Here is a 12,303-nt window from a genome sequence, read left to right as displayed (position 1 = left end):
TGTGACCGCTAGAAATAAAAGCAAGTTCATCCAGGTCTGAGGGAATTATGGCTTGTGCACACTCTAACAATTTAATTTGCACAATAGAATTTTATCTTCATGTAGAATACCCTTTTTGTAATTATTAGCCTCAACTTGAATAACAATCTTAACTATATCCTTTTCTTATACCTGAGGCAGATGGAGTTAGGTAGGATGTAATGGTACCTTACGACTTAACACACTGGTATTTCAGGTCCTACTTGTGCAGATAGATAGGTTTTCTACCTTAAACTAGTAGCAAATTAATTTCCTTCCTTAAACATCAAGCATCTCAGAAGAGTCATTTTTTTCTACTGCCATTGATTTTGCATTTTTTACCCACTCCTCTTTAGCCTTTTGCTCTGTGGCACTAGTCTCTACTACTCTTTTCCAAGTGCTTTTGAAATAGTTCCCAAAGACCTACAAAATTTAAGGAGCTTTCTACTCTGTCGCTATCCTACTTGATTACTTTTAAAGAGTTTGATATTAAACACTTCCTCACTGTTGCTCTTTTCTTCCCTAGATTCCACCATCCTGCATTCTCTGGGCTTTCTTCTTACTACTCTGGTACTCTGCTCCTTCTCAATTTCATTCTTTGGCTTCTCAGTCTCATTTTGACCTCTTGAATGCAACTGTTTTCCAAGACTCTGATCTTATCCCTCTTCAATCTACATTCTACCCTTTAGGTCACATACTCTCATGACTTAATTATCACCTCTATCAGGATGCTTCCTAATCCTGGCTACATTCTTATCTTCAGACAGTTGCTTGTTACACTCGTCTACCTCTACAGGGTGTCCCAACAGCTTATAAAGGTCAACATTTCCAAGCTCAGAGTTAAGGAAGATTCAGTAATGTTACATTATGTTGAACATAACCAATCCTCAATAAGAAGTAGTCTTATTTTCTCTTAGATCAGTTAGTACTATCATTATTCCTAGTTAGGCTGGCTGGAAAAAGGAGTGACCACTGATTTCTCCTTTTCCCTCATCTCTCCAATCCTGCCAGAAACCAGGTTCTACAGAGCCTATTCCATAGCATGTCTCAATTATATTTTCTACTTTTCACTCACAGTTGTAAATTGGACTACTCTGAAGCTTAACAAACTTCCTGCCTCCAATCTCTTCTCTATTAATTCCCTTTTCATACTGTGGTCAGAGATGAATTTTTGAACACTGAAGCGCTATTATCTCCAGAACTGCCTGCTGGTTTCTCCTGACAGCAGTGTACAGTTCACATTTGGGGATTCTGCCTCTTAGGTGTCTCTGTTCACATTCCAACCACACAAGAATAACAACAATGCTTTTACAGTGGTCTATATTTTATAAAGTTTGTTTCCCCAAGAGACCATTAATAATGGTTATTTAATCAATGTTGATGCTAAATAGAGCATTATGGTTATTTTTGCTTTCCTTAGCCTGAATGAAATGGAATTTGAAGATAAATTTATGATGACTATCTTGTATTTCCTTTCCTGCTTGCTTTTTGAGTATTTTTTAACCCGAGGTCCTGAGAAAGAGCCATGATATCTGGAAATGCTTTTTTTTTTTTTTTTTCCATTTTGTCTATTCACAAGTACCTTCAACTTCTCGGCAGAATTCCAGGCTGCTTTCATAAACTAGTTGCTCTACAATGGTAAACTTTATCCATACTACTCCTTTGGTAACAAGCAGATTTGCTAACATTTATTCACAATGACGTAATGAAACAATTTCTATTTTTTCAAACCCATATCTCTTACATATAACATGTTTGAATTCATGAAACCTTCCAAATATTCTTTAAGCAGTCACATAGTTTTCTCTATAGCTTTCTGTTACTTTTAACTTCTACCACTTTGAGAAAGTGAATCCTGTAAGATTACTACCGGTTTTTCTGAACAGTAAGTGAAACTTGATGTATCCAGAGGTATAAGTCAGGCAACTTCAATCCTCTGGAACTCTCCAGCTTTCTTACTTAAGTTGCAAACCCACAAGAAAGATCTTTTTCAGCACTTGAAACAACTGTCATGAGGGACATGTAATAAAATATTTATGAAGATTTCTCAGAATTTATAGTCTTATATATTCTAAAGCAGTGCTGCCCAACAGAAATATAATAGAGCTACATAAGTCATTTTAAGTTTTCTAGTAGCCACATTTAAAAAAGTAAAAAGAAACAGATGAACATGAATTAATATCCCAACATTATTACTTCATCATGTATTCAAGATCCAACTGTTCATTCTCACTGATACCAGTGATAATGAACTAGTATTATTCCTAACAATGAGGACAAAAATCAGAAATACAAATTAAAAGCATGAAAGTCTAAGGCCATTCAGTGTAAGGGTAAGTAACTCATGCCCTTAATAGACTCTAAAAATCTAACTAGCCCATCACGATGAAACTGACCTTCATAATGATAATCCTAAACTGTCAAAAAAATAAAGGATAAATTATGCACATTATAACACTTTGAAAAGACAGGGAAATATATATATATTCTTGGAGGGCTTATCAAAGAGTTACAAATGTTAAAAATTTAATCATGTTAAAAAGGTAAACCTCAATTTAAAAAATCATTTATATAAAACATTTCATTGTCTGACATTACCAACTAAGTATTAATGTTACTCCTATAAATTCTGACCTCTGTCCTAACAGGTTTCAGCAAGATGTCTTCCTCAGTTTGTGTTGGAAAATTTGTTATTTTATGGCTTTATAGACTTTGATCATTAATCCTTCTAGTATGTTAACAGTCCATGAGTCCTATCTTTTTCCAGTTGCATTGGGATATAACTGACATAAGGTGTACAAGCATGATGGTTTGACTTACATGTATTCTGAAATGATTACTGCAGTTAAGTTTAGTTAGTATCTATCATCTCATACACATGCAATAAAAAGCAAAAGTAAAAAAAAAAATTTTCTCCTTGTCATGAGAACTCCCAGGAGTTACTCTTTCAACCACTTTCCTATGTATCACACAGCGGTGTTAACTATGGTTGTCATGTTGCACATTACACTCCTAGTACTTATTTATCTTCTAACTGGAAGTTTGTACCTTTTGACCACCTTCCTCCTATTCCCACTCCCCGCAACCCTGCCTCTGATAACTACAAATCTGATCTCTTTTTCTTTAAAAGATTTTATTTATTTATTTGACAGAGACACAGCGAGAGAGGGAACACAAACAGGGAGTGGGAGAGGGAGAAGCAGGCTTCCCACTGAGCAGGAAGCCCGATGTGGGGCTTGATCCCAGGACCCTGGGATCATGACCTGAGCCGAAGGCAGACGCTTAACGCCTGAGCCACGCAGGCGCCCCCTGATCTCTTTTTCTATGAGCTTGGTTTTTTGTTAGAGTCCACACAGAAGTAAGACCATATAGTATTTGCCTTTCCACGAGTCCCATTTTTTTAAGATTTATTTATTTGAGAGAGAGAGAGAGAGTGCATGTGCGCACGTGACCACAGGGGAGTGGCAAAGGGAGAGGGAGAGAGAGAGAATCTCAAGCAGACTCCACACTGTGTGCAGAGCCCAATGCAGGGCTTTATCCCATGACCCTGAGATTGTGACCTGAGCTGAAACCAAGAGTTGGACAATTGAATGACTGTGCCACCCAGGCACCCCACCATGAGTCCTATTTTTTTTTTTCCATGAATCCTATTTTTAAAATGGGTCCCCAGAAAGAAGCTTCTCACCTCCCATTATTTCAGTTCTGTGTGTTTCATGAAGTGCCCCTAACCACACAAAAATCCAAAGGTATCTGTTTTGGTGTGAGGGTATATTTTCTACATGTTTTAGGATACTTTCTGGAATTTTATACCAACATACTGATCTGAAATATTGAGGCTAGTCTACAGTTAAGCTGAACTCACTACCTTCTAGATATTCCAGAATTCAATTTCCTATAATTGTATACTGGGTTCTTTTTCCTTAAATAAAATGTAAAAAAAATCTTAATCAGCTTCCACATAACCAATTCAGCAGATTAATCAATGCTCCCTGCTCCTCCTGTAGAACTCCATGACAGATATTCACAGAAAGCTCTTCGCAAATCTCAAGAATGCTTGCACACTCCTACTCTCAGCAGCTAAGCTCAATGTTTGCTTAGTTTAAGTCTTTTGTGTTTCCAAACCAATTATACTCATTGCACTTGTTACTGTAATTACTTAATTTTATTAAATATTACTGGGAAGTAATAGGGTTTTCTGGAAACACCAGAAAGCTGGAGAAGTTTGTTTGTTTTTTAAAGATTTTATTTATTTATTTGAGAGAGACAGAGAGAGAGAGAGCAAGCGCACAAGTAGGGGGAGTGGCAGAGGGAGATGGAGAAGTGGGCTCCCTGCGGGGCTCCCTGTGGGGCTCAATCTCAGAACTCTGGTATCACGACCTGAACCAAAGGCAGACGCTTAACCGACTGAGCCACCCAGGCGCCCTGCTGCAGGAGAAGTTAACTACATGGGGACACTGGGACACTGGTCTTCCTTTTTGGCTTAGGTGAGAATGTAGCTTCAAAGACAAGTAAATTTGGTGAAAAATCAGAAGAGCCTGAAATGGAAGCATTAAGCACAGAGACTGTGTAAATTTTTTTTCTGAATGGTGATATAAACTGCAAATATAAAAGCATAAAATTTAGTCTCTTGGATCTGCCAACACCCTGAAATATGTGAGCCAGTACCACCTGCAGCTGCCAGATCCCATTAGAAACTGCAATGTCAAGGAAAGCACGATGGGATATCCTGCACCTGTTCCTGTTCTGATGGAAAGCTTGATTCTTTGAGTTTATGAGCCTTGGTTAAACATGGGGAGGGGGTGGTGGTGGTGGTGATGGTGGTGGTGTGTGTGTGTGTTCCACTTGCAATAATGCAAATATTTATATCAATGAAAAATGAGTCTGAAAAGAGTTGCTTCAGTAAAAAAGGAAGGAGGAATACTTTATAGAGTTATTAAGGCACACTGCTAAAGAAAAAAGTTGCTTCTAATTAGGGTAAGACTGTAAAGAGTGCGAAAAATCACAAAGATCTTAAAGGATCCTACATTCAGACTGCTTCAGACCTGTCTTTACATTTTTTCTGGATTTAAAGAAAACAAACTGGAAAATGCAGATGATAAATTATGGACATACGTAGGCAAGAAAAATAGGTAATTTCAATCAGTGGCTCCACTTGAAAGAAAAGACCTTGGTTCTGGGACACCTGGGTGGCTCAGTTGGTTAAGCGTCTGCTTTGGCTCAGGTCATAATCTCGGGGTCCTGGGATCGAACCCCGCGTCGGGCTCTCTGCTCATCAGGAAGTCTGCTTCTCCTTTCTCACTCTCCCTCTGTGCATGTGCGCACACTCTCACTCTCTCAAATAAATAAAATCTTAAAAAAACAAAGACCTTGGTTTTAAAATGGATGTGCATTTATTTAAGTTAATTAAAATGTCTGTTATTCAGGTATCTTTATTTTTAAAAATTATTCTCCCTTTAACAGATTCTTTAAATTAATTGAACTACTGATAGTGGCCACATTGAGTAAGATGGGTTCTACTACACTTTAAGCTAAAACACTGAGAACTGCATCTGCTACTTTATTGTCCACTCACATAGATGTTCATGTCATTTACCTTAGTTTCCCCCACATGCTTAGATTTATATACTCTTTATACCCTCTTCCAGATAATTTCTAAAATGTTAAATAAGCCTACTTTTTAGTGGATCCCACTGTTTTATAAATTTATTCTCTGGTTAGAACCTTTTGCTATGTCATTTGTTTCTAGCCTTTGAGCAGTTTCTTGTATATAAAAACCAAATATCTCAGTAATTAAATTGGCAAAGCCTGTGGAATGAAACCTTGTCAAAGGTGTTTACTGTTTATTCATATACAATAAAAGGTACTTGTTTAAACACACAGTCTGATGAGTTGTAACAAATTTATACACCCATGTCACTACCATCCTAATCAAGGTCTAAAATATTTCCAGCACTTTAGGAGATTCCCTCATGGAAACTGCAGTCAATTTGCAGTCAATTCCTTACTCCCTCTCAGCCCCAGGCAACCAATGATCTGCTTTCTGTTAGGATAGATATGTTCCTTTTCTAGAGTTTCATATCAAAGGAATCACACTGTATGTACACTTTTTCCTTCACTTAGATTCATCCATGTTGTTGTACTTACTGGTAATTTGTTCCTTTTTATTTCTGAGTAGTATTCTATCGTATGGATACAATTTGTTTACCTAGTCACTTGACGAACACTTAGGTTGTTTCCAGTTTGGAACTATTATGAATAAAATTGTTATGAATATTCCCATACGGGTCTTTGGGTGAACATATGTTTTCTTTTCTTTGACTAAATACATAGAAGTGGAACTGCCTCGTCATATGCTGAGTATACATTAAGAAGCTGCCAATTTTGTTTTCCAAAGTGTATATATCATTTCACATTCCCACCAGCAATATAAGAGAGATCCATTTGCTTCACATCTCAAAGACTTTTTTAAAAAAAGTCATAAAGTAGTCATTTATGTATGTAATCAGTAATTATCAATCGTAGTTCTAAGAAGTTAGTATGTACCAAATGCTGTGTTATATACTTATCTACATGTTCTATTTTTTTCTCCACAAAACACTCTAATACATTAAAAACATTTAACTCTGGCACATACCCAACAGTTTATGTGCAGAGGTATTTTTTAATATTACCATCAACATTCTTGGAATGGAGTGAAATTTACTGGTTTTATGTCTTAGAGTTGTCTTGGAAACGTATTTTCATTTAAACAGATTTTCAGCTTTTCAAATATTAGTTTTAGCAAATTTCTGGAAAATCTGCACCCAGTTATACCTATTTGTAGCTTTTTCATTTTCCCCCCTATTCTTTATGAAGGCTTAAGTTTTAATATTTCTTACTCCTTTATTGGGGGTAGGGGCGTATAAGAATAATTCTAAACATATCTATGAGGCCCTTTCTATTGTATTATCTGCCGAAATCATAAAAATAAAACCCTAAAAAATGCAGATGCATAAGGTCATTTCTCCCATAGGAATATTATGCTCTGTCCCTTAACAGTTTCCTCCATTGTATTATGGAAAATTTAATACTTTTGAATATATAAATGATTTCTTGACACTTCATATGTAAGCCGTGGATATAATTTTAATTTTTATGGAAATGTAAAATCACACAAGCATCCAAGTGTTTTATGATAAACTAAAAATAAGTAGAATCTGCTTACCTTAAAAAATTCCTTCTTCTCAACCATCTCATTACCATCTGCATCCAGCATTTTAAAAGCAACATGAAACCCAGTATGAGGTTCTGCAATTAAGTGAAAAGTGAATAGTTATTGAAATGTTGGTGAAATGCAAATTACTTATTCATCTATAGGTCTTCAAATTTGAAAAAACTTCTAGAAACTATTATATGAGTGCCTAAACAGAGAAAAAATGATCTTTTCTTATTATAATAATTTTCAAAGGCTGATATATTTTCACAGCTGTGCTGTTCTACTATTAAGTGCTCTGCTTTTCAAAGCAAAATTAATTTGAGAACTTATTTCTTTAACTCTACCAGGGGCTTTCCTATATTCTTATAGTAACTTGGCTATTTTCATACTGATTATTACTCTTTATTTCCCTCAGAGTAGGGTTTTTAAAAAATTTTTTATTTTGAAATAATTTTAGACCTAAGAAATGTTGTAAATATAGTATGGTGAGTTCTCATATACTCTTCAGCCAGCTTTCTCTAATGTTAACATCTTCTATAACTACAGTATCATTGTCAAAACTGAAAATTAACACTGGTAATAGCATTTTAAACTGAACTACAGACTTTATTTGGATTTCAAGTTTTTCCACTAATGCTATTTTTTCTACTTTAGGATCAAATACAAGAAACCATGTTGCATTTAGTTGTTAGGTCTCCTTACTCTGCTCCAAGTTGTGAAAGTTTCTCATTCTTTCCTTGATTTTCATGACCAGTCTTAAGAGTACTGATTAGGAATTTTGAAGAATGTCTGATAAGGGTTTTTTAACATGTGAAGACTAAGTCTGATTCTCTTCTGTTCAACAAGTCTTTTAAGGAGACAGAGTTATGGGGAGCCACAGTACAAAGGAAGTACAAGGGCTAATCTAATCCAACAGTATCATTTTGTTGATATAGAAACTAAGGTAGCATGAGAGACTATGGACTCTGAGAAACAAACTGAGGATTCTGGGGGTGGGGTGGGGGATGGGTTAGCCTGGTGATGGGTATTAAAGAGGGCACGTATTGAATGGAGCACTGGGTTTATATGCAAACAATGAATCACGGAACACTACATCAAAAACTAATGATGTAATGTATGGTGATTAACATAACATAATAAGATAAAAATTAAAAAAAAAAAGAAACTAAGGTAGCAATAACGTTTTAATGATAAAGACATAAATACCAAACTTTCAAAACCTTGTTTGGTAAGAATAGAGAATTCCACATGATCACTGAGAAAAACTGTGGGGTACTTACTAGTGAGGATTGTAAGCAAGAAAAGATACTCAGTATACGAAATTAGTCCTGAAAGAGATAAAATAAAAACATCAGAAGGTAAGTTTTAGAAGGTTTAGAAGTAATCATATATAGATACTATATGGAAACTTCACCTAATTAAAAACACACACATTTTGGGGCACCTGGGTGGCTTGGTTGCTTAAGCGTCTGACTCTTGATTTCTGCTCAGGTCATGATCTCAGGGTCGTGAGATCAATCCCTGTGTCTGGTGCTGGGCATGGAGCCTGCTTAGGATTCTCTCTCTCTCCCTCTGCCGCTCCCCCCTCAAAAAAGGGGGGGGGGATAAAAACACACACATTTTTACTTTAATTTACCTTTCTTTGGTACAGTGGAAAACTTCTATAATGGAGAGTTAAGTACAGTACTAACACTTAAAAAAGATACTATCTTTTCTCATCAGGTTACTATTACTAGCAAAAAAGGGGAATGGATGTTGGCTAGCAAATAATAGGTATCCACTACAGGTTTTATTTGCATGGCACTTCATGCAATTTCTATCTAAATTTCACTATTCATAACATCTCAAGTGAAGCAAATTTAAAAATTCAGTAGAGTAACAAAGATCTCAATATACAAAAGGTCAACCTATATTATTTAAAATGAGATTAATTAAATTTTTGCAGCAGTAACTTGATTTTCCTTTGGGAAACCATTCCTTCTCCATTCTCAAACATGTAGTTTTGGTAGGATGACCATCCTCACCTTTGAAGGTAGATGCTGATAGGCCTAAGCCAATCATCGTACTCTCACTGAATTGGTGCAGAGATGGGCAAAAGGCTGACCCAAGCTAATGAGCAGGTTCCATTAGTCTGGCGGCAGGGACTAGTTCAGGGATGGGCCTTGACCTAAGCTGGGTCACTCAGAGTGGAATTTCTGACAAGAATGCTGAATCATTCACTTTATTTTTTTTTCCTCCCCCATTCCCCTGGGCTTTGATGATGTGAGAATGTTTCACTTAGGAATGTGAGGCAATGGAGAGAGTGCCTGGAACTGTCAGACAGCCAGTGTTTAGGGCCTGAGAATGCAGCCAATCTTTAATTGGCAGGCCTGAAAGATGGATACTGGTGATGTCTGAGTGCTGGATTAAATTGAACTTGAAGTTAGCTCTGTGTCTGGCTACTACTAGCTCTACATCTGTCCTTTCTTGCTCAAATAGATAGTGTCTGGGCTTATGTGCTTGCAATGAAAAGAATAGCAATAAATATAGAAACAGTGTCTTGTAAATCATGGCTTCCTGAGAAGCTAAAAATAATCTTCCTTCTGGATCACAAGTTTGATATAATCGCAAAATACACAATTAAAAAAAAACTTTATCATGGAAAACTTCAATCATACACAAAAGTAGAGAGAATATAATAAATAACTGTATTATATATATCAACTTCAGTAATTAACTCATGGCAGTTCTTGTTTTATCTATACCTCTTTTCACTCCCTTCCCCCCACTTCCCACTGAATTATTTTTTTTAAAAGATTTTATTTATTTGAGAGAGAGGGAGAGAGAGTGCACGTGCACAAGCGAGCAGAGGGGCAGAGGGAGACGGAGAAGCAGACTCCCTGCTGCGCACTGAGCCCAACTCAGGGCTCTATTTCAGGACCCTGTGATCATGACCTGAGCCGAAGTCAGACACTTGACAGACTGAGCCACCCAGGAGCCACCCCAACCCTCCCCACTGGATTATCTTAAGACAAATCTCAACATATTATTTCACAGGAGAAAATACAAGCTGTATCTCCAAAAAGACTGTCCCCTTCCCACAAATATATTTGCCACACCTAAAAAATTATCAATAATTCCTCAATATCATCAAACTCACATCACTTTTACAAATGTCCCTGTTTCAGAAAAAAATTTTTTCAAGTGTGCTCAAATCAGAATTCAAAAAAGGTCCCTGCATTACATTTGGTCAAAAGGTCTCAAGTCACTTTTTTTTTATTGTGGCAAAATATACGTAACAAAAATTTTACCATTTTAACCATTTTAACCATTTTTAAATGTACAGTGTAGTGCATGAAGTATTCATTGTTTTGCAACCATTATCAGAACTTTTTAATCATTACAAATTAAAACCCCTGCCTCCAGCCCCTGTAACCTCTCTTCTGTTTTCTGTTGCTATGAATTTGCCTACTCTACGGACCTCATATAAATGGAATCATACAGTATTTGTCCTTTTGTGTCTGGCTTATTTCACTTAGCATAATGTCTTCAAGGTTCATCCACATTGTAGCATGTGTCAGAATTCCATTCCTTTGTAAGGTTGAAAAATATTCCACTATATATATATATACCACATTTTGTTTATCCATCTGTTGATGGACATCTGGGTTGTTTCCACCCAGCTAATGGCTATTGTGATTAATTCTGCTACCAACATTGGTGTACAAGTATCTGTTTGAGTCTCTGCTTTTAATTTTTTTGGGTATTTATCCAGGGTGGGATTGCTGGATTGTATGGTCATTTTATTCTTAATTTGAGGAACCCCCATACTTTTTTCAAAAGTGGTGGCACCATTTCACATTCCCACCAACAGTGCACAGAGGTTATGATTCCTCCACATCCTTGCCAACACTTGTTTTTTTTCTTGATAATAGTGGTATTAAGGGGTATCTCATTATGGTTTTGATCTGCATTTCCCTAATGGTTAGTGATGTCAGGCATATTTTCACATAGAAATTAGTCAACTGTGTAACTTCTTTGGAGAAAGGTCTATTCGAGTCTTTGCCCATTTTTTAATAAGTTTGGTTTTCTTGTTGTTGAGTTATAGGAGTTCTTTATATATACTGGATTTTAACCCCTTATATGATTTGCAAATATTTTCTCCTTTCCTGTGGGTTGCCTTTTCATTCTCTTCAGAGTGTACTTTGATTCACAAGTTTTAAATTTTTCTTTTGCTTTCTGGTCTTAAATCTTTTTTTTTTTTTTTTTAAGCAGGCTCCATGTCTAGTGTAGAGCCCAATGTAGGGCCTGAATTCATAACCCTGAGATCAAGACCTGGGCTGAGATCAAGAGTCAGATGCTTATCCAACTTACTTGTTAAAGATGCCTGGTCTTTTTTTTAGAATATTTTATTTATTTATTTGACAGAGAGAGACACAGCGAGAGAGGGAACACAAGCAGGGGGAGTGGGAGAGGGAGAAGCAGGCTTCCTGTGGAGCAGGGAGCCTGATGTGGGGCTCGATCCCAGGACCCTGGGATCATGACCTGAGCCGAAGGCAGACACTTAATGACCTGAGCCACCCAGGCGCCCCGATGCCTGGTCATTTGACCTGCAAAGTTTCTTACAGGCTAGAAAATTTTGCTGACTGCACCTTCTTGGTGTCATTTCACATGTTCCTCTAACTTCCGTATTTTTTTTTTTCCTTTTAAAGATTTTATTTATTTATTTGACAGAGAGAGAGACAGTGAAGAGAGAACACAAGCAGGGGGAGTGGGAGAAGGAGAAGCAGGCTTCCCGCTGAGCAGGGAGCCCCATGCGGGGCTCGATCCCAGGACCCTGAGCTCATGACCTGAGCCAAAGGCTGAAGCTAAACGACTGAGCCACCCAGGCGCCCCTAACTTCTATATTTTCTATAAACTGGTACTTAGATCCAGAGGTGTGTTGAGATTCAAGTTTGATTTTTGGTAAGAATTTTTTCTTTTTTTAAAAGATTTTATTTATTTATTTGACAGAGACAGAAGAGAGAGCACAAGCAGGGGGAGCAGCAGGCAGAGAGAGAGGGAGAAGCAGATTCCCCACTGAGCCGGGAGCCCGACATGGGGCTTGATCC

General features: G+C 37.0%; 1 protein-coding gene across 3 annotated transcripts in view; it reads right to left on the bottom strand.

Moving 5' to 3' along the window:
* The window catches only part of MICU2 (mitochondrial calcium uptake 2), a 176,186-nt gene that overhangs the window by 59,950 nt on the left and 103,933 nt on the right, over positions 1 to 12,303 (bottom strand). For 2 of the 3 annotated variants that reach the window (XM_044913579.1, XM_044913581.1), the window contains exons 5-6: positions 8,494 to 8,541; positions 7,223 to 7,305 (exon numbers count right to left, since the gene is read on the bottom strand). In XM_044913579.1, coding sequence (XP_044769514.1) covers positions 7,223 to 7,305; positions 8,494 to 8,541 — 131 coding nt within the window. The remainder of the gene's footprint in view (positions 1 to 7,222; positions 7,306 to 8,493; positions 8,542 to 12,303) is intronic. The other variant, XM_044913580.1, reaches the window with a different exon arrangement.

The sequence above is a fragment of the Neomonachus schauinslandi genome, chromosome 3, assembly GCF_002201575.2.
Source record: "Neomonachus schauinslandi chromosome 3, ASM220157v2, whole genome shotgun sequence".
Lineage (NCBI taxonomy): Eukaryota > Metazoa > Chordata > Mammalia > Carnivora > Phocidae > Neomonachus > Neomonachus schauinslandi.
This window is presented reverse-complemented; position numbering and strand designations above follow the sequence as displayed.